The sequence below is a fragment of the Eretmochelys imbricata genome, chromosome 10 (genome assembly GCF_965152235.1).
Source record: "Eretmochelys imbricata isolate rEreImb1 chromosome 10, rEreImb1.hap1, whole genome shotgun sequence".
NCBI classification, from domain to species: Eukaryota; Metazoa; Chordata; order Testudines; family Cheloniidae; genus Eretmochelys; species Eretmochelys imbricata.
This window is the reverse complement of record NC_135581.1, coordinates 76,896,378-76,923,805: the sequence shown is the minus strand read 5'-3', so window position 1 is coordinate 76,923,805 and position 27,428 is coordinate 76,896,378. Positions and strand designations below refer to the sequence as shown.

Genomic DNA, 27,428 nt, shown 5'->3' with positions numbered 1-27,428 from the left:
GCTGAACCAGGGACTTCCAGAGCTAAAAGCACGAGCCTCTAGAGTTTGAATTAAAGAGCCAAGCTAGAACAGACTCATATCCTCTGTGGATCAAGCACTGAGGGAGACAAACCAACATGCCCTTATCTACATGTAAGGGGTCAGCTCTGGTGCAGCTATGCTGATTGCTTGCCACTGATGGCTGAATCAGAGCTATTCCTGTGTGTGTAGCAGGGCCTAAGTCTCCCCTCTCCTCTGTGACTGCAGCCCCTTTAAATCTGTTGCAAACCTGGGGAATGGAAGGTCTTGCAACTAACTTAATGTTCTAATCAGAGAGTTGTTGTAAGGCCTTTCACATAGAGTCCTTTCCTTTTGAGATGAAAGGAACAATATCAACATGGAATATGTTTTGTTATTATTTTATCAAGTAACATTAAAATGGTTGCTATTTTTGCCAAAGTGGATGGGAATTCTCTTTAATCTAAATCCTTAATTATAGGAACTTAAATAGGAGCTATTTCTGAGGCTAATAAATGTCTCTGAACATGTTTGGTTGGTTTTTATTCAATTTCAGTCAGCCAAAATGTTTAATTACGCTCGTTGGGAAAAAACCTGCAATACTCTCTTCGTCATCTTCTCTGTCGTGTTCTTCATCACACGGATTATCCTTTTCCCTTTTTGGTAAGTAACATTTGGTTCAGTCACAATTCCTCTTTCATTTTCTTTTCAGAAGGAGGTTGGTTAAGGTTTGGATGAAAAGGAAAAGGAACTGGATGTGTTGTGGCTTCAGGAGAAGATCTGTTGTTATTTTTCAGAGGTCAGATTAGCAACTATTAAATGATAAATACAAGGGGGATAGTACCTAATCTTGGCTCATTAAAATTCTTAAGATGTGCAGCGTAGCTTGAGTTTACTACAATGGATTTTATGTAGCATTTTTCAGGGACACCAGCTGGTTATATTAATAATATGCCTGCAAGTTGATTGCCCAACCCTTTCTTAATTCTCTGTCACTTTCTGCATTTCCAAAATGCCCCTATGTTTTGTCTTCCTGGTTTTTATTGGTGTGGGTTTGGTTTTTTTTTGTGTGTTTTTTTTTAAATTAACTGCACAAGTGATCTCCAGTAATTTTGCTCTATGGAGTCTTATGTCTTCACTCCTGAGTTTGGAAACAGTAAATGAAGCAACTGAAGAGTATAAAACAAAAAGAAACAACCTAGCTATGAAATTGAAATTGAGGCTCAAGAAAAAATAAACACATGAATTAATTAACAAAGAGTCAAATCCTAAATTCCTTCAGCATTTCACTGGAATAAGGATTTCAGGATTGGGCCTAGAGACTGGGGGGAATTAGCATTGAAAATGATGAAGAAAATCTTTTGAATAGCAATGTACCTATCCTACATACACTTTCCTGTTTGGCGATAATGGAATTTTTTAACCATATTTAAACCATTTATATGCAACTCTCAAAATGCTTGGCTTCGGAAGACCATTTTAATAGCATACTGCACATCTCAGTAGAGCCAAGATTTATTATTGAATGTTTAGACTTTGCAGTTTTAAATATTTTGAGTACATAGCAAGGTGATGAAGCTAATCAATTTAAAAAAATCTAAATATCTCAGGCATGCATGTTGTGTTCCTTGTTTTGTAACAATTGCCTTTACTTTTCAGGATTTTACATGGCACATTATATCTGCCTTCCTATTACTCCTCAACAATCGTCATAGCGTATTTCATCTTCAATGGGCAGCTTCTAATTCTGCAAGGGCTCCATCTTTACTGGGGCTACTATGTTCTCAAGATTTTGAATAAATTCCTGTTCCTAAAGGTAAGTAACTCAGGCTTCTGCCGAAAGATGTGGGAAACCTCAAACGCTGAATTGTATCTTTGATAGATTTACACAAAGATTCTTACTTTTTCCTTCACCCATTAGGACCAGATTTTCAATGAGGCACCAAAATAAGGGAAAGATTTTTCAAAAGTTGCACAGCATCCAGCAGCTCCGATGGTGACACCTGTGACCAGATTTTTATATGGACTCAGTTCCTCATGCTCTGAGCCCTTTTGGAAATCTGGCCCCTTATTTGATGCTTACATGGGAGCTGAGCCTTCTTGAAAATCTGGCCTCAAAGCAGAGCTTTTTTGAAAATGTGGAACCTAGTGTAAGAAATTATTACTTGTCTTATGAAAATGAGCAGGTCAACCTTCTAAAGAATGAGAGGAATCAAATCTTTCAATGCCATATCAAGATAAATAAGACAACTTGCAACCAAAGTTCTACATGAGTGTCTAACTCTGAGCTCCAGTCCCTGCATCTGCTATCCTTACCCATTATAATCTTGGATATTAGGAAAAAAACTCAGATACTGCCTTATATCATGAGACAGTAAAACTTGTCTTTGCAATACCCAAGAGACCAACAAGACTAATTTGCCTAGTGGAAGTATGCTTGACCAAAAGTTGAACAAACGTCAACTGGAAATTAAATGGCTAAACTGGTTGATTTAAGACACAATATGACTTACTAGAGACAATCCTTAGTAAAGGCTACCCTCTATATCCAGATCAGTATTAACTGCCAGACCTTAAACTGGTGTAAATTGGTATAGCTCCATTGAAGCCCATAATGCTACACCAATTTACACCAGTCAAAGCCCTGAGAGTGTAATTGCTTATGAAGATAAAACAGTTTGCCATTTCCTAAGTTATTTTCCCCTGGCTCTGTTCATTTGCAGTTTTAAATATTGTTCCATGAGATGTAGACATATAAATGGATAAAGTATATTTTGCTGTTAATGCACTTCAGCCTAGAGCCATAGAATGAGTGTCAAGATAAGGATTGAATGCTGTGGTGCAGTTGGTTGCATTGCACATTTCTAAAGCGAAATACAGTGGACTCTCTTGAAGCAATGTCATTCTCTCCTTTCCCTGCTCCCCCCGAGACATTTTATTCTAAACTGAGGCTCGCTTTAACTAGAATTGTGTAGTGCATTGAAACACTTGGGAAGTTTCCTTCTATTTGGAGTTTCATTACAGAGTTCACGCTAAGTGAAATCCCGTCAGCAGCACACCAACAGAAGACTAGTGCACCATTTAAGGCTATAAACTAGCTCCACTGTGAATGGAGGGTTCCTGTGTGAAACTGGCAGGAGAGACCATTTTGCGAGGAGCCATGTACCATTTGAATGCCTAATGGTGTAGCTGTTGTAGGGAACTGTGCAATCTTTTCACTGTAGCCTAGGTAGGGACAAAAGCAGCATTTAAAAAAAGGATCTCAGAAGAAATGTTTAACATTCTGCTAATTACACCTGTGCCACTCTCTATCGAAACTAGTGAGTTTTTCTGAGGCTCCAAATTATGTAATTTAAAAAAGGGCCAACAAGCTCAGTTATCTCAAACAGTTAACGCTGTGGAACATCTTAGGAGAATAGAAATATTCCATTCTATTTTTTTTTTATTATTTTACTTAGAATAGAAATGTGTAAATATGCCACGAATTACACCCTGGAAAGACCTAGTCAAGAACTTTGCTCAGGCACAGATGTTAATTAAGAAAGATGCAGAAAACAAATTCCTTGTAAATCAGGAAAATGCAGATGCCCGGAACGGAATACTGAGTGCAAATGAAAAGTCTATATAATTCTGGCTTATATAATACGAGAGGTCATGGCGCAGGAAGTGAGTCTCCCACAGTACGGCACTGAATGTTGTGTGTTCCTCCCACAGGGGAGTGGAAGTAAAGGGGGAAGAGGGTGCAAAGCGCAATTTGCTTTCAATTTGCTATTAAAATCTCCTCTCCCGGTAGCTTTTTGGGTAGCTTTTTGGGTAGCTTTTTGGCACAGCTCCCGCTTCCCTGTTGGCCAGTGCCATGGCAGGGCACTGCTGGAATGTGCTCATGGACTACAGCGACGAGGGTGGCGTAAGACTCTTTACGGAATAAAAGAGCTCCCCATTTACTTAACTGCTTATGTCTCTGCGAGGGACAGACGTGGTTTATTGTAAGTAACCACTGCCCGGGATTAGCCATCTTGAGCGATAGGAAGGTGTCAAGCTGGCAGCCCCGCTGTGGATTTTTTGTCCTTTACACAGCCCTGTGAAAAGTCTGTGTCCAACAGCACTTTTACAGTGGCAGCAACCCCAGCGCTCGTCCTCTCCAGCCCAGATGACTTCAGCTGGCTTGCATGTGGAGCCCGTTTTCCACAGCAGTGGCAAACTTGGCTGTGAAATCAGCTTGGGCCTCCAAAGACGCAAAGCCAACTTTTGAAAGAATGCTGCTTGCAAGGCAGCATCGTGAAGGATACAGAAGGGGCTAATACTTTTTTTTTTTTATGACACATTTATTATTCACATATGCTATGCCAATAACTGTTGCTATTTTAGGGGAGCGCCAGTAAACCGTCACCCTCGCGTTAGCAAAGGTTTTCGTTTCTCTGCCCAAAATGAAGGGAATGCGTTCAGAAGACAGGCCATTTTTGACATTGTTTTAAAGCAACAGCAATCTGCTGAGAATGGGAAAACTAGGTCACTTTTGAACTGGGAAGAAGCTGTTGAAGATGATCAGCCGCATGAGGCCAGATCCTCTGGTGGGGACTCAGCATGCCTGAAGCACAAAATGTTTCTAAATCACCTTTGCATCCCCTGTGACCTGACCAGTTCTGTGTGGGCTGGATCCCCAGGGAAAATTATAGCTGGTCCACTGTCAACCGCTCCAAGGCTCTGTTCCAGGAGCTAGGAATCTACCTACCTTTCTTAGGTCCTTATGACTCCCATTACCGGAGTATCTGAGCCACTTCATGATCTTTAATGGAGTTATCCTCACAACACCACTCTGAGCTAGGGCCGTGCTATTATCCTAACTTTGCAAATGGCAAACTAAGGGACAGAGCAGCTAAGCGACTTGCCCAAGGTCACACAGGAAGTCTGTGGCAGAGCAGGGAACTGAAACCAGGTCTCCTGAGTCCCAGGTTAGCCTCCTAACTGCTGAAAAAAACCTTCCTCTGGATTGGAATGGTAAGGAGACCCTGTTCCTACTCCCTTTTCCCCGGCCATAACCTCTGTGCTGGTAGCCAAGTGATTAGTGTAGGGAACCACTGCACCACCTAAGGAACCTCGGGTAGGGAGGATCCTCTGGTGTGTTGAGAGTTGATGGCTGGTGTGTTGAGCTACTTTGCCCTGGTCTGATCAAAGCAGAGAATCTGGTGCATACATAATCTCTCTATATCCATATGGGCAAGAACTTAAAGGAACAGAACAATTGCATTTCTCAGGCAAACTTTATGAAAATTTTTGTGAAACACAAAAATATTTCATAGTATCATAGAAGATTAGGGTTGGAAGAGACCTCAGGAGATCATCTAGTTCAACCCCCTGTTCAAAGCAGGACCAACCCCAATTAAATCATCCTGGCCAGGGCTTTGTCAAGCCGGGCCTTAGAAACCTTTAAGGATGGAGATTCCACCATTTCCCTAGGAATCTCATTCCAGTGCTTCACCACCCTCCTAGTGAAATAGTTTTTCCTGATATCCAACCTATACCTCCTCCACTGCAACTTGAGACCATTACTCCTTGTTCTGTCATCTGCCACCACTGAGAACAGCCTAGATCCATCCTCTTTGGAACCCCCCTTCAGGTAGTTGAAGGCTGCTATCACATCCCCCCTCACTCTTCTCTTCTGCAGACTAAATAAGCCCAGATCCCTCAGCCTCTCCTCATAAGTCATGTGCCCCAACCCCCTAATCATTTTCGTTGCCGTCCGCTGGACTCTCTCTCTAATTTGTCCACATCCTTTCTGTAGTGTGGGGCCCAAAACTGGATGCAATACTCCAGATGTGGCCTCACCAGTGACAAATAAGGGGGAATAATCACTTCCCTCAGTCTGCTGGCAATGCTCCTACTAATAAAAACGTGCAGCCCAATATGCCATTAGTCTTCTTGACAACAAGGGCACACTGTTGACTCATATTCAGCTTCTTGTCCACTGTAATCCCCAGGTCCTTTTTTTTGCAGAACTGCTGCTTAGCCAGTCAGTCCCCAGCCTGTAGCAGTGCATGGGATTCTTCCGTCCTAAGTGCAGGACTCTGCACTTGTCCTTGTTGAACCTTGTCAGATTTCTTTTGGGTCAATCCTCCAATTTGTCTAGGTCACTCTGGACTGTATCCCTACCCTCCAGTGTATCTGCCTCTCCCCCTGGCTTAGTGTTATCCATGAACTTGCTGAGGGTGCAATTCATCCCATCATCCAGATCATTAATGAACATGTTGCACAAAACCAGCCCTATGACTGACCCCTGGGGCACTACCAGCTGCCAACTAGACATCAAGCCGTTGATCACTGCCCGTTGAGCCAGACGATCTAGCCAGCTTTCTATCCACCTTATAGTCCATTCATCCAATCCATACTGTTTTAACTTGCTGGCAAGAATACCATGGGATACCATATCAAACGCTTTGAATAAAATACCTTAGACCTGCTCCCTTGCTCACACGGCTTCCATGCACTACTTGTGGACGGAAGAACTACTCAAGCAAGTAAAGCCCTGCAAGGTCAGACACACAACCATTTCTCTTGGGTGACTTTTGTTGGAAACTTTTTTTTTTTTTTTTTTTTGCAGGGTCACTTCTTTTCTGTTTAGGTGAGGGAATTGCAGTACGGAACTGCTGGCAGCCATCTTCCTGTCCAGTGGCTTTTGTTGCTAGTGTGTTTCTGTAATATTGCCCAATTACATGGTTAAATTTTATCCACTTGCATCAGGTTTCAAACACCTCTGAAACATGTCTAGTCATCATGTCACCATATATGAGAATATTTTAGAAAAACTGAGGAAAAGAAGAAGAAGAAAAAAGCATATAGAGAAGCATGTACATATGCACTGATTTAGAATATCATACCAGGAAAATGCCGTGGAGATTAAACATGTTGTTCCCAACATCAGAAAGAGAGTGAATGTAGAGGCCACTCAAGATGATCTGCCACCGTACACAAAATTTCAGTGTGCTGCCCTACTCGTAGGCCTACAACAGCAGATTTGGCCTGGCTGCTGCTCCGTCATAACAGAAGGGCAGCCAGGCCAAATTTTAGCGACCTGGGATGCATGGTGGCAGATGAAGATGTAAAGTATATGTTGAAACCGTAATAGACTGAGTTGAGGTCTTAAGGCAATAGTGCTTTAAATCCTGAAAATATGCGTTGTTGGGAGACAATGGGAGGGCACTCCAGGTGAGTCAGCTGGCTAAGGGCCTGATACAAGGCTCATCAAAGACAGAAGGTAATGGGTGGTCTTTCAATGGGCATTGGGTCAGATCCTCAGTGTGATCAGAAATTATTTTTGAGACTCTTGTAGCTTTCTTAATTTTTAATATTTTGCTTTCCAGCTAAGCAAAGAGCTCACTCCTAGTTAGGGTTCATGATGGTCACCATTACCAGAAGTTACTTTCCCCTACACATAGAGCAGAAAATAACTGTTGTTTCTCACATACAAAAGTCATCCTTTAAAACATGCCAGTTTCCTTAAATAATACTACTTCCATATTTGCAAAATCCCCTAGATATTTCTGATGGACCAGTGGTTTTTGCCTCTGCCATTTCAGATGTAAGCATCCTGGACCACATCCTTACTCAGTTTTTACTCATTCCTTACTCAGACAAAATCCCAGGGTAGAGTTCTCTTGGATGAAGATTAAGCACAAGCACAAATCAGACTAAATATAAGAACAGCCATACTGGGTCAGACCAATGGTCCATCCAGCCCAGTATCCTGTTTCTGACAGTGGCCAGCACCAGAGCTTCAGGGGCAGTGTACGGAACAGGGCAATTTTGGAGAGTTCTCTATCCCTGTCTTCCCTTCCCAGCTTCTGGCAGTCAGAGTTTTATGGCCACCCTAAGTATGGGATTGCATCCCTGACCCTGAATTAGATTAGCACAGTTTGATTTTCTTTAGGAAATTTTTTGGTATGGTATCTGAAGATGGGCATGGGGAGGTTGGTGTGCTGGTAATTAACAGTTAGATCTTTCTTATAGATTTTCAAATTACCCCGTGTTTGGGTGTAAGTCAGCTACAGTTTTTTCTGGGAGCTTTCCATCATGTAACAGTCAACTCTAAATTGGCCCCCTTTCCTTTGGGGCCAAGGTGTTCTTTATAGTCTGAAGATAAGGAGCTAGCCAGTCAGGTCAGAGAGAGGCTCATATTCCCTAGTAAAGGGAAATGAGTTCCTGTTTGTGCCTTTCTCTCATCTGCAGTGTTTCCCATTCTGTTACAACAAGCAGTCTAGTTAAGACCCAAGACCTGGTCACAGGTTTCACTTACAGGATTGCCAAATTCACCTGCAGGGGAAAAGGGGAGGAAAATGTAAATAATAAGACTGATTGCAGGCCCAAGTGGTGTTTGCCATGGCTATGGATGCTGGTCTTTTACTAGTTCATACACCTGTCTTAGACAATAACCATGATGGTTGCATGTTGTGTTTCTCTGGGAGAAAGCTTATTGCTAATGAGTAAGATAGGATGCTCTGCACCATCCAATACCCAGGTCTGCACTGTCCCCATGCCTCCCTTAGAGCACATAATCCTTGTCATGGATCCGTAACACAATGCTCCACAAACTGCATCATTCGAAAGGTGTTTGAATCCCCATCACCAGAATCTATAAGCACTTACATAGGGAGAAAATTTTGGATAGTTGAGAGCTCTTTATCTAGCCGACAAAGACATAAAAAGATCCCAAGGCTCGAAGATGAAGCGAGAGAAATTCAGACTAGAAATGAAACATGATTTTTCTTTTAAATGAGGGTAAGTAACCTCTGGAATAATTTACCTAGGGTTATGGCAGATTTTCCATCATTTGAAAGTCTCTCAAGAAAGCCTGGATGTCTTTCTGAAAGATATGCTCTAAGTCAGCCATAATGTATTGGGCTGGATTTGGGAACCATTTGGTGAAATTCTGAAGCTTGTGTAATGTAAGAGGTCATGCTAGATGCTCAGAATAGTTCCTTCTGCATTAACAACTGCATTACCTTGTCATTTTAATGGGTTTTTGAGTGGAGCAGCTGTCAAAGAGAAGTTTAATACAAACCTTCTGTAGCAAAGGAAAAAAACAAACCGTATTTCTAATGTCAGCGATAGCTGTTTTCAAAGCTGCCTTTAACATACTGATTGCAACAGTTGTTTTCCTGTATCATATCTTGGACTTGGGTTATTGTCAATTATGCTCTAGCTATAGCTGAGATTATGCTTTTCAGGTGTTTGGGACGCCTACACCTGCTTGGGCTAAAACTGATGGAAAAAAAGTAAGTTGCATGCATTTACTCTGAATGCTTCCTCAAGAAATGGTCCAAATTTGTCTGGTGTCTTTTGAAATCTGTCTGTATCTCTTTGTTAAGCCAGATCTTTATATACTGACCCTTTCCCAACTGGTGTGTCAGCTCATCTGTTCTGGGTTTCAGATAATGATCCAATTGGGATAGCTCATTGATTTTTCTGAAACCCCTACAAAACCTCACTCCTCCAAACCCCCTCTTTTTCTCCCCTCCCTTCCAGTGGAGGGAGCTCTCCACCTCACCTTTTAAAAATGCACAAGACTGTACATTATGATTCTGAGATACTAATACTCTATTTCTGTTCAACCCCTGTGCTGGTCTTGGCTATGGGCTTCAGTTCCCACCTTTGACTGGCAGGGAGACAGACCATTCCAAAGGTGGAGGAGTTTCCTACTGAGAGGCTGCTAACTGGACAACTTCAGCAGGCTGGCTCCATCTCCTTTCTGCCCGTGCAGGCTCACGATGGGTCGCTGCTTCATAGAGGCTCAAGAGATTACTAAGATGATTTCTACCACCTGTGGCCCCTTTTGACCAGCCAGTTTCATTTGCTCAGAGTACCAGTCATGTCGCACCTAGACAGTGAACTCTAAGTGTGAAATAAAGATTCCAACCTTGTCTTTGAAGAAAACAATCAAGCTGATGCACTGGAGTGGCAGGAGATCCTTTTTTAGTAAGCGCCTCCCTCTCCGCACCCGCATCCAAGTGACTTCTGTGTAAGTGGCTATGCTTGCACCAAGGAGGCAAAAGAAAAATGCGTGATGCCAGGCCAGCATGTCTGATTAGGTGTCTGGGTCAGTTCAGCTAGCCTGGGCAGCAGAGGGCAAAAAAGAACCCTGCCTGTAATTATTCCTCCTCCTGTGAGGTGGAGAAAGGTGAAAGCTAATTCCAGACATAAGTCTCCTGCTAATATAGGCCTCTGACCACAATCCGTACGAAGAAAAGAAAGAATGAAAAGAGAAGTGTCTGCCACTGCTCGACTTTAAAAGTGGGTGAAGCATGTGATTCCTGTTTGGGTATTGAGGGTTTCGAACAAGTCCGAGATCCTCAGGCAGAAAATTTGGGGAAACAAATCAGGCAAGTGTGGAACTTTGTGTCCCTCCATCCACCATCTCTATGGTGTGCATCTCCCTGTGGGATCAGCCAAGGAGACCACCTTCTGTGATAGATCCAGCTTGAGACACCCATCTAGGAAATTCAGGCCATGGTAAAGGTTTCAGAGGACAGTGTTTCAGAGGCTGCCAGGAGCCTCATCGCAAGACAAGAAAGCTTTTTACCATTTGCCTCATCTCTGCCAGGACCCTCTCCTCTGAGGTAGGGATTGCCTCACCTTGACAAGAGTGGGAAGCGGTAACTCCAGACTGGTGTGGTGCCTGTCTTTGTTCACTGTCTTTTCCAGCCTTGCCACAAAAGATTCCTCACAACATTCATCAGTCTCCTGGACTATTTGGCCTGTTTCCCATTGCAGCTTCTGTTGATGGTGTTCTGTCAACAGCAAAGGGCAAAATCTTCCCTAGCCAAATCTCTGGAGATCTTACAATGTGGCATGGCAATGGGCTAGCTGTGGCATGCTGATAGGCCTGCCTGCTTGAGGGGTTGGTAGATAGGTCCTATCCACTGATGTCCAGGTGCATCCAGGCAATTTCTAAGTTCAAGACTCAATACTATCCTGTCTTTTCTTCCCTGCAGCCTCAATCTAGTTCTAAGGAGGCCTTTGTCTTTTTTTGAACTCCTTTGTTATTCCCCTTGAGCTGCTCTTGTTTCCAGCAAAAATTATTTCTTGCTGTCTGTAGGCTATGGAGCCTTCTCTGGAAGTCCATAGGATGATGTATTTTGAAAGCCGAGCAGTGGTCGGAGGAGGAGGTGAGGCTGTGAGAAGAATGCTCTTTTATAAAATGTTTTGCAGAATTGAATCATTGGAAAACCATTGAGGTTTCTTTTTTTAAGTATTCATTTTTTTTAGACTGATGCAAGGCACAAGCAGCAAGGGAGATTTTTTCCTACCAGTTAATCAATTTCTGGGAAGTTCCCTGCACCAAGGGTTGTTGTAGCTGGCAGTTATTCTTCGGGATTCTCTTTTTTCCCTGCACTGGGCTCTTTGCTCATAGCACTGCTGTTAGGAATGTTAACCTGCTATTGTTATTATTAAGTGTTATGTCAAGTGAAAAGTGTGCAGGAGCTAACCTGCAGAGGCCCTCCAATGACATTTGGAGGAATAAGAGCTCCACCTACTAATTGAGTCCTCCACCTGTCAGTCAAGATTTTGAACAAAGTCCATTGGTGCAGAAAATTTCCAAGAAACATGACTTGAAGGTAGGAGAGTGTCTTTTTCAGAGTTTGTTTTCACAGAAACATTGTAAGGACAGTTCTGACTAGTTTGTTCAGGATCACTGCTTGTCACCATGATACACATTGGTAATATTCTTATCATTCTTTTGTCAAGGACTTAACATCACAATCCCATCGCCAATGGATTTAACCTCCCCCTTGTTTGCCTGCCTGCATTCCCTCTGAGTTAGGCATCTTCCTCTCACCCTTGTACAAATCTCCAGAGGGAAGTATAGCCCTTCAGTTTATAGTGCAGCCTTCAGTCTTGTACAGGCTTCTTGGTTGCCTACTTGTGGATCCATGTAGTAAGAGTAGCTATGGGAGGGAGGGCCTTGGAAGACCTTCACTCTTGCAGCAGTCTGGCAATGTTTACCTGAAAGTCCCACCTTGTTAGCAGGTGTTGAAGCAGCTGGAAAATGAACTGGGTTCTACTGGCTCTTTGAGCAGTTTTCCCCCCACCTGCTTTCAGGAGTAGTGGGAGTAGCTCTCTAGAAGGAGAGCACCTCAGAGATGCTAGTCATGTCACTTAATGCCTATCTGGAAGGTTCTTAGATACCACAGTGATGGATGCAGCATAAGAGCCTGAATATAACAGCATAAGATTTAGGCTCTAAATGGAGGACCACTGGGAGCAGCTGTGCCTGGAGAAAAGATTTGGACTGGATTTTGAGGTGTTCCACTTTGAATTCCTTCCAGGAATAAAATCCAGGAAGAGGGTAAGTTTTTTGACCTGCTATTACTTGTGTGTTAGGAGTTCACACATTTCAGATACTAGTTAACTTAGAAAACATGTAGGAAGTACTTAATAATTAGAGATGGTTTTAAAAAAATAAATTTCAAAATAGTGAACCATTTTTCACTGGAATTTCAAATTTTGACCAGCTCTGTTAATAATTTGCTCTTCTATAGCACCTTTCATCAGAGTAGCTCAAAGCACTCTATGAACATCTGTCAAACTTCAGAATGCACATCTGAGTTAGGTATCATTATACCCATTTTATAGGTGGGTGAACTAAAGCAGAGTGGTTTAGGGATGAATGTTCAAGCAGTTGACCAGAGTAGCTGGGCAGATGGATGATGGGGCACATGCCTAAGGGTGAAGTAACCCTCCATGTTTTATCATGCCATATGCAAATGTTGCAAGAGGAGGTCCGTGCAGTGATGAATCTTCCGGACCCAGTCCAGAAAGATGGGGGTGAATTCCCTCAGGGCCCCTGCTTTACCAGCTGTGTCACATATGGAGTCATGCAGACTCCACAGTGCAGCAAACCCCCCTATTTGACCCAGTGTTTTCAAAGGAACTGAGTTTGACTTCAGTAGGAACTGCAGGCACTTACTGCCCTCAAGAATAGAAAATCGTATCTGTAGCTTCTCGCAGCCTACCCAATGTAAGGCCTCCTACCCTAGCCAATTCAGTAGAAGTTTGCTTTGTTGATCCTTGGCCATAAATTAACCCGGCTCTAGTGAAGTCAATGGGGCTATGCCAGTTTTCACTAGCTGAGGATCTGGCCCAACAATTATGTCTGTCTGTCTGTCTGGCATGAAATAACTCCTTTTTGGTAAATCCCTGATCTAAAATTTCTCTGTTCGTGAAAATCGCCAGCTCAGAGAAGGGGTAGATGTGGATCAAACATCAATTCAGTAATTGCCTTTCTGCTCTCAGTATTCCTCATGCCTTGGCACTAGCTGACAGCTTTTATTGCTGCTCTTTTTGTGAGTAATTGGTTACCTTCTGTGTTTTAATTTCCCAGGGGAGTATTTATGAAATGCTCTATTTGCTGGTTACATATATTTTTAAAACATTAAATTAGAAAACAAACAGACACCACCACCATCACAACAAACCTTAAACTCTAGCCAGCTTTTAGATCCTTCAGTTTATAATTCAAAGGAAATCTGAAGGGATTGGGGGATTTTTGAAATGTATTTCCAGTTCACAGCAGATAGTTAGGAACCTATTTCTCATATTTCCATATGAACTCCCAGTGGGGCTATGCTCTGTTAAACTGAATAAAAAAAAAAAAAGCCTTGGAGAACACTAGTTGTATTTAATTTAAACAAAAGTACTCCTATTTAAAGTAGATAGACCGTTCAGGTAAAGTCCTCTCCACAGTACTCTTTTTGGTTTTTTGAGTGGGTTATTTTTTGTCCTGGAGTAATTAGTGTAAAGCCAGAGCCATGCTGAAACATATACAGCTTTAATTTAGGCACAAACAGGTTGGGTCCCATCTGCTGCCTAATGTGGCAACCCATTCATTGCAGTCATGTAAGTAACATGTAAGCAACCAGAAGAGCTCTAAGTGGAGTCCACAGGCCCAGTGGGATCCCCAGAGTTCTATAGTGTGCTCGATGGTTATCATTATCATTAATACAGAGGTGCAGCTGCTAAACCACTGCTCTGAGTATGTTGTGCTCTATCTTGATCCATGTGATGGTCTCCATCTCGTGCCAAGTTAAAACATTACATGTTGAGACTTGTGGTCTCGGTGTGCTGTATTTTCATCATACAGTGGTAAAGATGAGGCCAACTGGGGTAATGTGGCCAAGTTTGTACCTGATGTAAGTGATAACTAAGGTAGCTATTTTCTCTAAGATCATATTTTGTGGACATGCAGGGATTCTTTAATTATTTCTGTCTCCCAGGGTTGAATGACATGCTCCCGTATTAGGAAAACCAGAAAGAAATGTATTGTGTAAGAGGGAGGCATTTGTCATTCAATTGGTTAGATATTTTGCAGGCTTTGAATAGTTATTATCATTATAGGGATTATATAAGAATGCTCATAATCAATGTGCTGTTTCAGGTACTCAACCTAAATGCAATACTATACCTCACTAAGTAAAGAAAGTCAAAGTGCCTGATAAGCTGTTTTGTAGCTAATCAAGCATTCATAATAAGGAATAAAAGTGCATATCCTGATAAAGGCTCACAACACCGAACTCTTTGGCTTAATGCAAGTTTTTGTCGTAGGGTAAAAAAAAGTTCACTTTACAAAATGGCATCAAAATGCTTATTATATTTCTCTTTGTTTCTTTGCCAGCTGTGGATTTAAAATTGGAATCATTCAATAAGCAGTGGGACATTATGACTCACTCAGTACCTCCTGGGCTTTTGACATTATCGTAAAGCCACGTATACTCGAGTACAAGATTTAGGTAGTAGATTTCAATAACACAACCAGGAGATTTTATTGAAACCACAGAGAACCTGATTAACTGAAAACAATGATTGATTTCTTCTGAACAATCAATGTATTGTAGCTCTAGTTACTTATATGTTGTGCTGAGTGGTAATACAAGTGATATTTGGTAAGAGAGAATTTATTCCTTTAATTAAAATCCAGGACTTACTGTAACAGTTACATCTAAAATCTGTTTTATTTTACCAGGTTATTCTTTTCAATATTTGGGGAAGTAATGTAATCATTTTTTAACTTTTTGCTCTTGAATCCCTGTTTGAGTACACCCTGAAAACTCTGCTTGGGAAGCATTGGGAGTTGAGTGTGGCATAGAAGGGGAAGACTCGGCTAAAGGCATTTTGTGGCCACAAGATGCTCAACAAAATTAGCATAAAGATTCTGCATCTTACTATGAAAGCAATGAAGGAAACAGTCAGACGATCCACAGTCCAGTGAGAATCATAGTTACCTACATTGAGTAGAGAATGATAAGCTGAAAGGAAAATAATTTGTCCAATAAAACCGTCCGTGCTGGAAATGTAGATCAGTTTGCTTCAATCCAAATATAGGCTGCTTAGATTCCTGTGCAGACTAGTCACATTAAGTCATAATGTTAGCTGAGTTACACTGATTGAATTGCACATGTTGAGTTTAGAGTTTTATCAACATTATAGTACTATTTGTTGGAAAGTTACCACGCTCTATCTATTGGGACTGACTTTTTATTATCTCTCGGTTTTTTATCTTTGTATTGTAAGATGCTGTGGAATGTACTTCCCTTAATTTAGAAAGTCAGGATCCAGTCAACACCTATTTAGATTTTGAAATTAAAAAAATGTTCTTAAGATAGTTAAAATTGTAAATAGATACGTGTTAAATCAAACCACCATTATTGAGCACATTATTGTTATAACAAATGACAAACATTAGAAAGTATGGAAATTCTGCATAAAAATTCACAAGTTTGAAGGTCAGATAATTCAGAGGTTGTAGTTCCAAAAAACTTAAACATCATAAAGTCAGAAAATAAATATAGTAGTTAAGATTCAAGCTTCAACCTCAGACTGGCTTCCTTGTCCCCACTTATACACCTTTTTTGGTGGGAGAACCCTATTATCTGTGTGAGAGAAATTACATTTATCCTGAAAATACCAACTATAGAGCCACATATCATACATGTCTTCATAAGATGGACCTGAGATTTCCCTGTGCCTGAGATGGGTGTGGGTTGTATGATCATACAGAACTACACTATTGTAATTCATGCATGCAACGGAAACTTCTAAAGAAACATACGTGTTTTCTGTTGCATGTGTGAATTACAATATGTGTTGTACAATGATGTAACCCTGGCTCATCTCAGGTACAAAGTGTGAAAGAGCAAAGGGAATGAGGGTGCTGACTGCGGGAGACTTGGAACCTGGAGCAGGCTTGCTAAATGAGCTAACCAGAGATACTGGCACTGGGAGGGAACCGCAAGCAGATGGTTCCTTATAAGAGAACTGAAGCAGTTGTTCGATGGAGCTGACTCTGGGAAGTTTACAAGGGAGAGTCAGCAGTGAGCGGGGCCACTGCAAGCCAAACCCCCTGGCGGGTCACTCATAAAAAAGGAAAAGGAGTAGCTGGAGGAAACCTTTTGCTCACCCAGGCTCCATGGTAAGAGCCATGCCTTCTGACAGATTTTTGGGAGTTTTACTTTTGAGTTATTGTCTAAATAAACCCCGACTCCCATGAGGGTGGTGGTTGAACAAGCAAGTGTGTGGAGTCTCTGTAAAAGAGCCTGAAAGATGGAGAATAAAGTGCAGAGCAGAGGTAAACCACCCACAAGAGGAAGTACAGGGGGAGCCCACGTATCTGCAAAGGGTCTATAGCTGATATTAATACAATAAATGTATAAACAGGTAACCTGTGGCCTGAATCTGAAGTATTAGATCTCTGATCAATAGTTAAAGAATGTGTGTACAACCATCATCAGAGCAGCAGCTGGTATCCAGCCTGTAACTAGTTTAGTTTTCTAAGGCTGTGGTTCAAATTTTCCTAACTTTCAAATGTTTGTTGTTCAGCCTTAACTATAAATTTCTTATTTTAAAATGTGTAGTGTAGAGGATTGCGTAGTATCCCTTTAAATCCCTCTAGCAGCCCTTCCTGTCTTCTGCATTTCAGAAATGGCCAGAACCCTGCCAGAGAGCATTGTGTACATATGTAGCTAGACCTTGCCTGTTGTGTATCATGAGTAAACACAGTTATTCAGACCCCACTGTGCCCGGGGAAGGGGATGACTTTATATTAGCTGTTGAATAAAGAGCAAAAGACAAACCAAATGTTGGAGTTTTGTTTTGCTTGTTAATGATTATTTACAATCTTAACTATTTTAGGGGAAGTGGGTGTCTATTTCCTAGTGTTACATTTTAAAATACCTGAAAATGATATCTGGACAGTTTTCTTTCGGTAGCAGACTTAATACTGATCCCCTCTGGCCAAAGGTGGCCCCTTATGCATTTGAGAATGATTGATTGTAACTAGTCTAGAAGTAAGACAGAGAGACAATAAAAGAAGTGCTTCCTTAGGTTTGGTCTATACACGCACAAGTTGTCACTTTAAGTGTACTGTACTAAAATTAAAGTGGTACAACCCCTTTTAGTGTCAATGCAGTTATACCAATATAAAAGTGCTTATACTGGTTTATCTCATTCCCATGAGGGAAGGGAAATAACTGTATTGGTATAAGGCACCTTTTTATCAGTATAACTGTGACCACACTAGGGCTTTTACCAGTGTAACAACTCGGGTAAACGATCTCACATACCCTCAACTTTACAAGTATAGGGCAGTCTTTGTACCTGTCGCCTCTACCACACTGAATGAGCCTTACCTCTGATCCCTGACAGAAGTGAATGCCTTTTCAAGGGCAAGTCAAAGATAGGCTGGAGTTGGCATCTTGATATATCAGAACTTCTCTTTGGGCTTCTCTATTCTGATCACGTCCGAGCCGTATGACTCACCAGACCTTTGCCTTGAAAGGCTGCTAAGATTGCTCAGTTTTTTTCTTTTCCCCGTGCCATCCCTGTAATGTTTCTAATTCAGATCTGTACTTTGATGTGGTGACAGTTTAAGACTGAAGCGTGGGGCTCTGACAATTTGCAACATGGTTAGGTTCTACTGAACACAGACTGCCCCGTTAGGGTGGATGATGTACTTTTCTACTACTTGCCCTTACTCTTTTAAGAGCTTGGAAAGTCTGATGCTAAGGCTGCATTGTTGTTTTTGTATCAGTGTTACTATATGTTTTTGTTTTTGTTTTTGCCTTGCTGACTGCTTTGGCATTGTCTTCCCCTCTGCTTTCACACGTGACACTTTGAATATTAGGTAGCAGATACTGCGGTCAAACCCTAGGGTTGATACTCAGGCAAAGCTGCCATTGGTTTTGATCAAAGAGGACAGGAAGGAAGAACACTGCCCTGTGTACACCAGCATTTGGAAGCACAATGCCTGTGAAGGCTAGGAGTTGGTTGGGAGCATGCTCATCAGCAGCACGTGCTTGACCTTGATTATAGCTATAACCCGTGCTCCCCTAAGTCCAGTTCTGCAGCTGCTTGCCAATGGGCTGGGCGCACTCTGCCCAGACAGTCCTTCACCGAAGTGGTAGGTGCCACTTGCAGCACTCATGCAACCCCCCATTCTTCCCCCTTCGCTGTGCTTACAAGCCTACATCACCCACACTGGCTATTCCGGCAAAGGAACATTCAGAATAAGAGGTTCCTTGCACCTCCGTCCTCAACCTAGTGACAGCCATAATTTGGGCCTAATATTCTCATGGTGCCTTATCAGCAGCACCAGGCAAAATGCAGAACCATGAACTTGACCAGGAAGCCAAGAAGGTGAAGACTCTCTAGTGTTCACTGGCACATTTGGAGCCAAATTCATTGCTGTTTCAAATGGGGCAGCTCCATTGACTTTGGTGGAATTTCACCCATTTATACCAGCAGAGAATTTGAAGTCTGCTCACCTCTTCTGTTATGGCCTCAGTCTGTTCCTGTGAAAGTCTGCGGGAGTTCTGTCATTGGCTTCAGGGGAAGCAGGATTGAGCCCTTGTGGTAGTTTATATTGTATCTTTTTAATTCAATTGTTTCCGGTTCGGGGTCATCACAGTGAGCATAGAATGCATTTGCTCTTCTTAGTCCTAACTAGCTCTGATCATAAATTTGTCTAGAACATTGGACAGGACAGCCCATTAATCCCAGTTATTGGATTAAGGAGAAGGATAGCTAAATCACTGCAGACCACATTAGACATAGACATTAGACTTCCTGGCAAATCTCTAAAGGGAGTGGTTATGGCTGCCATTGACCTCTAGAATCCTCAAAATGGAGACAATACCCGATGTGAAAGAGCTCTTTAATCTTGCACAGGAAAGCCTAACAAGCACTAATGGCTGGAAATTAAAGCCAGACAAAGTTGAATTAGAAATAAGGCATACATTTTAACAGCAAGGGTGATTAACCATTGGAACAACCTTCCACGGGAAGTGATGCATTTTTCATTTCCTGGGGTCTTCATATCAAGACTGACTGCTTTTCTGGAAGACTTGCTTTAGTTAAACACAAGTTACTGGAATCATAACAGTAACTAGATGAAATTCTCTGGCCTGTGTTACACCTAATGGTCCCTTCTGACCTTCAAATCTATGGATTTAAGAATCATCCTTTTTAAAAAATGAAGATTTTTTGAGGGGGAGGGAGGGCTCTTTTTCTTTGTATTAAGTAGACAAATTAGGCCTGATTCTCACACTGGCATGAATTGGGAGCAACCCCATTGAAGTCAGTGGAGTTATACCATTGCAAGTTTGGTGTAATCAGGCCCATTGTGTCTGTCAAGCCCCCTTTACTGTTCTTTCCGTAGGATTTGGTGCTAACAGTTTGCATGATACAAATTGTAACAGCAATAAAAGAGTAAGGACTTGACAAATATGGTTGATTTAACTAAAAGAGGGAGATTGAGCAGCAAGTGGAAGGTTAAACAAAAGGGAAAAGATTAGACGTGCGCCTTTGGCCTCACTACAAATGACTCTCTTGGAGACTTTAGAGCATTAGTGTGCTTCTTGTGAACTTTGAAACCATTCACCCATTTAGAAAGATTAAATTGATTAGTCATCCAGAACATAAAATATACATGTCCATTATGTCTTTTCCCCCAAACGCCTTATAGAAAATTCAGCCAATACTATGAAACAAAAACATTGGAATGAATGGCAGCCTCGACTCTTATATCTACATTTTACCAGCTGTTAAATTTTTGGTAATATATTAATCAATTATAGTATAGTGGAGACCTTTTCTTTGAGTTGGAAAACACCAGCATAATATATGATGTGCTGGGGTCAGATAAAGTATCTTGGAAGTAAAGCAGTGAAAGCCTCGGAACTGGTACATTGTATCATCCGTAAAGGGTCAGAGTTAAAATAAGCACAAGCTCAATTCATGATATTCTAATAGCTTTATAATAGTCCATTGTAAACAATTTTGAGTGCAGAATTGTTTTCTAGTTAAGGAAGAAGTTATTGCTGCTTAAATTTCTGTCCTATCTTAACTTCCTGTGCCCTCCAATTGCTTGAACAATTCTGCCGTACTAAAGACTGTTTCTAAAGCAAAGGCTTTTGAAGTGCAATCAGTTGTTTGTTTGATTTAAAAGATGCAAAGGGGGAGAGCTAGATCTATTTCAGAGTCAAAATGAAAGTTTATGCCTTTGCAGTTTGCTTCCATCTGGATAGTGGTCAAGACTTGAAAAGTCATAAACCTTTCCAGAACTGAACAGGCTTTCTCTGTAACTGGTGCCATGCTTTAGGACATAAAGGAAATACACACTTGCTGGTCTGAAATCCTTAGGATATTTCAGAGTGGTAACCGTGTTAGTCTGTATCAGCAAAAACAACGAGGGGTCTTGTGGCACCTTAAAGACTAACAAATTGCTTAGAGCATAAGCTTTCGTGGGCTATGACCCACTTCTTCAGCTGTATGGAGGATATTATCTCTCATAGAGAAGTTTATTGTGTTACTGGATGATAATTCTGAATAACATATTTTGCCCTTACTGTATTTAATACCTTTCACTGAAGGACTTCAAGGGCCTAGCTAATGTTGATTGACATATTGTAGGTAATTGTTGTTATCTCCATTTTACAGATGGGGGACTGAGCCACAAAGAGGTAAATTCCTTGCCCGAGTTCAGAGTAAGTCAGCTGCAGAGCTGAGAATAGAACCCATTCTTCTAATTCCCACTTCCATGCTTTCAATGCTAGACCACACTCCACCCCTGTAGGGAGTAAGAACTAATGTCAGTATAGATATAGCTTGCATTTAGCACCTTCCACCCCAAGGCATTCCAAAGCAGATCACAAACTAAGTGCAGTTAACAGGGGGCAGAAGGACAAGGGAGCTACTAGCAGAGTGAAGAGCAGGAATCAACTGGTGGTCAGGCGTGCAGTGAAGAATCCTTGGCCAAGCACACCAGGGCTAATGAAAAGTAGTGTGAGATTGTTTAATGTCTATGTCCATTAGGAAGGGGATAGATAATAAGATGGAAAATATCATAATGCTACTATATAAATCCATGGTACAAGCACACCTTGAATACTGTGTGCAATTCTGGTCATCACATCTCAAAGAAGATATATTAGCACTGGAAAAGGTACAGAGAAGGGCAACAAAACTGATTAAGGGTATGGGACAGCTTCCATATGAGCAGAGAGTAAAAGGACTGGGTCTTTTCAGCTGGGAAAAGAGATGATTAAAAGGGCATATGATAGAGGTCTATAAAATTGTGAATGGTGTGGAGAAAGTGAATAAGGAAGTATTAACAACTCCTTCTCATAACACAAGAGCCAGGAGTCACCAAATGAAATTAATAAGTGGCAGGTTTAAAACAAAAGAAGTATTAATTCACACAACACACAGTCAACTTGTGGAACTCATTGCCAGGGGATGTTGTGAAGGCCAAAACTATAACGTGGTTCAAAAACAAATTAGAGAAGTTCCCGGAGAATAGGTCCATCAATGGCTATTAGCCAAAATAGTCAGAGATGCAACCCCAGACTTAGGGTGTCCCTAGCCTCTGATTGCCAGAAGCTGGGAGTGGACAACGGGTTGGATCACTCAGTGGTAGCCTGTTCTGTTCATTCGCTCTGAAGCAGTGGTTCTCAAACTTTGGTATTGGGGATCCCTTTCACATAGCAAGCCTCTGAGTGTGACCCCCCCTTATAAATTAAAAACACTTTAAAATATATTTAACACCATTATAAATGCAGGAGGCAAAGTGGAGTTTGAGGTGGAGGCTGACAGCTCGCAACCCTCCCATGTAATAACCTTGCAACCCCCTGAGGGGTCCCAACCCCCAGTTTGAGAACCCCTGCTCTGAAGCATCTAGCATTGGCCATTGTCAGAAGACAAGATACTGGGCTAGATGGACCATCCATTGGTCTGACCCAGTATGGGTGTTCTTAGAGAAGACCAGACCTTGGTTTATAAGATTTCTTTCAGAAGATCCCACACCCAGAAAACTCCATGGTACAGGTTAGCTACCTTGTAAGGATGAAGACCTGAGTTGAGGAGTTAGACTGATAGGGCAACCACCTGTCCTGTATTTAAAGATGTCTGTTATCTGGGTGATCTGAGCTTTTAAAACTATGTACTTATGAAAAGGCCCATGCGCTATGGACAAATGTATCCTTCTGTACAATAAAATAACTCCTACTAAAAAGCAGTCCATTGTGAGCCTTTTGTAACTTATTTTGGGAGGATGAAGTTTGCCTTTGACTTCAAGGTCTACAGAACTGTCCCTCCAAGGCCCCAATTCAGCAATCCCTCCCTATTCAGCAAACCACTGAAGTACATGCCTGATTTCAAGCATTTTTCCTAAGTCCCATTTGCCTTCAATGGGGTGTGAGGAGGTGCTTAAAATTAAGTATATGCTTAAATGTTTTACCTAAATTGACACAGTCTGGCTTCACCAAACTACATTCTCCTTTAGCATTCAGCTGTATGAGCCTGTTCCAAAGCCTATTGACAGCAGCGGGGTCTTTCAATTAACTTCAATGGGGTTTGGATCAGGCCCTATATTCTGATTTGATATTTATTTGTTTCCTAAATATTTCTGGTAGCAAAAATTAACCCCAGAAAATCTTTCTGCCTTTGATCATACAGACAAAACACAGCACTAACAGGAAGTAGCAGAGGTGATCCGAATGAGATGAGATCCCATAAATTGCGTGTGGGGGAAAGGTTGCTTTTCCTTTACTCTAACTGATGACATGCCAAGTTTATTCTACAGTATTTACACTAAGATTTGTTTGTTTTGGTCCCCTTTACATGTTGTTCAGGAAAAGACGAAAGAAGAGCCCCAGGAAGTTTATACTTTGTGACAAGACCAGTGGAGTGTATGCTTTAATTTTCTTTCGAGTCCTATATGTTTCCATTGAAACGTTCTATATATAAAGGGGTTGTAGGATTGCAGTCAGATAAGTTACTACTGTAGCGGTCATTTATTCTTATGTATGAATGTTCTGCTGATGGACGGTGCCAGACTAACAGCCCTGGGGAATGAAATCATCAGTTATTCACAAAGCTGGTACAGGATGGGCAGAAACAGTGCAATCTTCCCCCATAGTGCACCCTATCTCTGAGCTGGATGGAGCTGGAGTGGATGTCAATTTCCAGCCCCATTTAGCCCTTGGTTGAGATTGAGAACAAAGGGGACCAACGTTTCGAGTCCAAATGTCCTTGCTATAGGAAATGTAACCGGAAGGCAAGTTATTTCATGTGTGGGACTATAAAAGCCATATTTAGCCACCCAGTGCCCATTTATTTGTCATGGACTTCCTGCCACCAAACATGCACCTGCACACCAAATATGTAAGAATCACACACAGGGGCCCCTTCCCTGGTTACAAGCACCCACTCACCCCGCCCCGCAGAACAAATACTCCTCAGTTGGAGGGGCAGATGCTCGACTGGTGTAAACTGTCCTGACTGGCTCCACTGAAGCCATTCGAGTGCTCAGGTACTCCTCTGCCAAAACCATTACGTTTTAAAGGAAGCAAAATTTGGTGTGCTTAAACCAAACCTTCACTGCTTGATCCCAACTCCTGAAAATGGTGTGGAGTTTTGCTTATGGTGAGGCAAGGCAAAAAGTGGAAAAGGAGTAGATTTTATGTGTTATGCGAAATGTCATCAAATTGTCACTCTGTTCAGATGCTCTTTGCTTAGCTTCTTCTAAACCTCATTGTGATGTGTTGCAACAGATGCCAGACGCCTGTTTTTAGCTGGCAGGAGGGAGGTAGTTACCACCTGGCATGTTTTTTGGTCATCTGAGCAGGAAGAACGAAGGACCAGGAGTTCAACATTCTTCCTCTGAGGAAAAAAGCCTCCCAAGCTATTTAGGAAAAAAGTCCCTCCCTTGCCCATCTGCCCCTTGTTCCAGAGAACAACCCCTTCCTTTCTCACAGGCAGGGCCGGCTCCAGGCACCAGAAAACCAAGCAGGTGCCTGGGGCAGCAAATGTAAAAGGGCAACAGGACGTCAGGCTCTGGGGCAGGAATCCGGTGGGAATTTGGCGGCCGCTCTGTCACAGCACGACTCTTCTTCGGTCGCACCATGACTCCGCCTCTGTGTTCGGCGGGCAGGATTCCGCCTCCCCATTCGGCGGCAAGTTGGTATGGGGTTGTTTTTTTTTGCCTCTTGGGGCAGCAAAAACGCTAGAGCCGGCCCTGCTCACAGGGCTTTGAATATTTATATCGCTATTGCAGATACTGTAATTTTTCTAGTAATAAATCTGGCTTGGTTAATCTGTCTAAGACAGGAGCAGGGGGTTGTCTCTTGTAAATGAGGAGGTGATGCTCTTCCTTGCGCCATGGCACATGTATTTTGTGATTACTGAATTTCTAAGAACTAGGCAAACCCAGGAGACATTGAGATGCGAACAGGAATTCTGGAGCTGCAGTAGTTTACACCTATTAGTAATGGGCAACTTCTTAGCTCCTGCCCCTTTGTTACTCTATTAATAATGCTTAGCACATATGTAATGTTTCTTTCATCTTCCCTGCACTTCACCAGCATTAGTTAATCCTCACAATCACCTGGCATTTGTTATTACCGTTTTCCAAGTAGGGGAAATTGAAGCGCACAGAGGTCAAGAGACTTGTCAGGCCAGGACTGCTTTGGGATCCATCAGGATGAAGGTGTTATCAGTGTTGGCCAATTTTAGGCCAGGCATCTGTCTTTGAGTGGCATAGCAGCTCTGACACTTTCTAGAGTTTCCAGATCTCCTTGTCTATTTGGTGATCTGGATGTGAGACAGAGACTGCATTGACCTGTGTGATTGCTGGTCTCCTTCTGGTGATGGACAAAGATTAAAATGGCCCTCCTGATACCTCTAAACATAGCAGCAGTTTCTGATACCATTGGACATTGGGGTGTGAACATGTACAATGTCTCCAATTGCTAATCAGCAACAAGGGTTCTTATATGGGGCATCAGAGGGGTTTGGCTTTGTTACCCCACTTGCAGGAAGGTTGTGAAGTATTTGGGGGAGATGATACTCAGCCCTCTATCCTTTCTGCAACAAACCCAGAGGATGATCTTCTGAGATGTGCCCAGTCTCTAGGAGATACTGAGGTTTAGATGAGTTCGCTGAGACTGGCTTCGTCCAGATAAAATGGAAAATGACGCTGGTTGACGGAGGGAATCGACAGAGGAGATGTTGGCAGTCACATCTTCCCCTTTGATGGAGGAGCACGATCCATCCTTTATTAACAGAGGTCAACCCCTCTGGTTGCTCCTGGGTGTCCTGGTATCTGCAGCTGCTGAGAGCACCTTTTTTCATCTTCATGTAAAAAGAAGGTTGCGCCCTTTCCTGTTGGGTGGTGGGTCACACCACAGGTTTCATGCATTTATTACCCCACCGTTGGGTGACTGCAATATGCTCTACTTGGCGTGATACATGAGAACAACTTGGATAGCATGCTCATCCTTTGGAGTGTTTTATACCTAGTTCACATTATACCTGGGTGCCATAGATAGCACTAGCTTCCATTCTGTTTCCAGGGGTGATTCAAGGTGTTGGTTCTAATCTATTTAGTCCTATGTGTATTTGGTCCTGTGTCCATTAGAGACCATCTTTTCTTCCATCCCTTAGCCTGTCAGTTTAGAGCAGCCAGAACATTTAAACTGACACTTAAGTCTCTACATTAGGCTAATGGCAGGAAGTTCTGAGCAAAAGACCTTCAGCCCTCATCTGACATTGGCCTTCCACTACTGGTCTCATGAAGCCCACATTGGCTGACCTTCTGTGTTTGTTGCAAGACCATCTGTTTCACAGGCCTTTGCTGATGAGGGTGGAACACGGAGCGGTTGGTGATGGGTTGGCAAGTGGGCATGCTGTCATTTCTGGTGTGTCTTGTACACTATCTATACCGCTAGTGGTATTTATAAGGGTACTTGATAAATTAATAAATAAGTACAATTATTGGCTGGTATTTCCAAAGCCACCTAGAGGATTTGAATACCCGGTTCGCACTAAAATGAATGAGAATTGCTTATCCAAACCCCATTGTCCATTTTTGAAAATCTCATCCATTATCTTTACTGCCCTGCCAAATGGAAGCATATACTTTGTCTGACAGCAAGTGTCATACGTGCAGTTTGTGATAGTAAATATTTGCATGGGGTGACTGTGCTTTCTTCTTCTGTCTAGGACTTGAAAGATGACCGGAGTGATGAAGAAGAGGAAGACTCCCTCACCGATAATGAGGAGTGCACAAAGAATGGCAGCAAGAATGGCTGTGGGTTGAGCAGACACCAACTCTTAAACAACAATCATTAGATCCAAGCCTGCACCACCTCCTGCAGGGTGGCTTGCTGTGTCCTTAACCCAACCTACAGTATAGAGCTTAAAGTCAACAGGCTTACAAGAGTGTGTGATTGATTTATTGCTGGTTACTAGACCTGGAAGGAAGCCCATTTGAGAAAGGGGCCGGGGGGACTGCTTAACATGACAAAATGTGTTAATGACCAACTTTCTGAATTATTGCATACAAGTGTGTGAAAAACATACCTAGAATCTGTAAATCACTCTTGAAATGCTCAAGAATTTCAAAACGATCTCAGAACATTTAAAATCTAATGGATTTAGGCATACATTGCAAATCTGAGAAAAGCCAGGCAACTTTACCCGATAATTTTAGTGGCATTTCTATATATTTTTAGAAGAGTATAGCTGATATGAACCCCATTAAAAATCAGAATTGCAAGAGAAATCCAGAACACTAGGATATATTATCTAGCATTTTACGCATCCTGTTTGCATTTCAGCCCTTAGCACTGGGCTGCTGCTTGTGAATTACAACTAATTCCCATGTGGCTGGGGGAAGCTAGTAAGTAGGCTCTAGGGCTATTATTCAAGTTTATTGTTTGTGCCTCCCTGAAATGCCTCCTTCACTTAAAGAAGCAATTGTTAGATCCCTGCTCAAAAAATCCGTTCTTTGAAATGGCAGACAATCTCTCCAAATATCACCCATCTCAGGTCTTCTATTTTAGAAGAAGGTTTTCAAGAAAGTGGTGGCAAAAAAAAAAAATCTCATT

The 27,428-nt window shown here is 42.1% G+C and overlaps 1 protein-coding gene across 1 annotated transcript in view; it reads left to right on the top strand.

Moving 5' to 3' along the window:
- CERS3 (ceramide synthase 3) overlaps positions 1-26,670 on the top strand; it is a 61,475-nt gene extending 34,805 nt beyond the window's left edge. Inside the window, exons 10-12 of the mRNA XM_077828693.1 lie at positions 554-660; positions 1,657-1,813; positions 26,542-26,670. Of these exons, the coding sequence (XP_077684819.1) occupies positions 554-660; positions 1,657-1,813; positions 26,542-26,670 (393 nt within the window). The remainder of the gene's footprint in view (positions 1-553; positions 661-1,656; positions 1,814-26,541) is intronic.
- Positions 26,671-27,428: the final 758 nt, after the last annotated feature.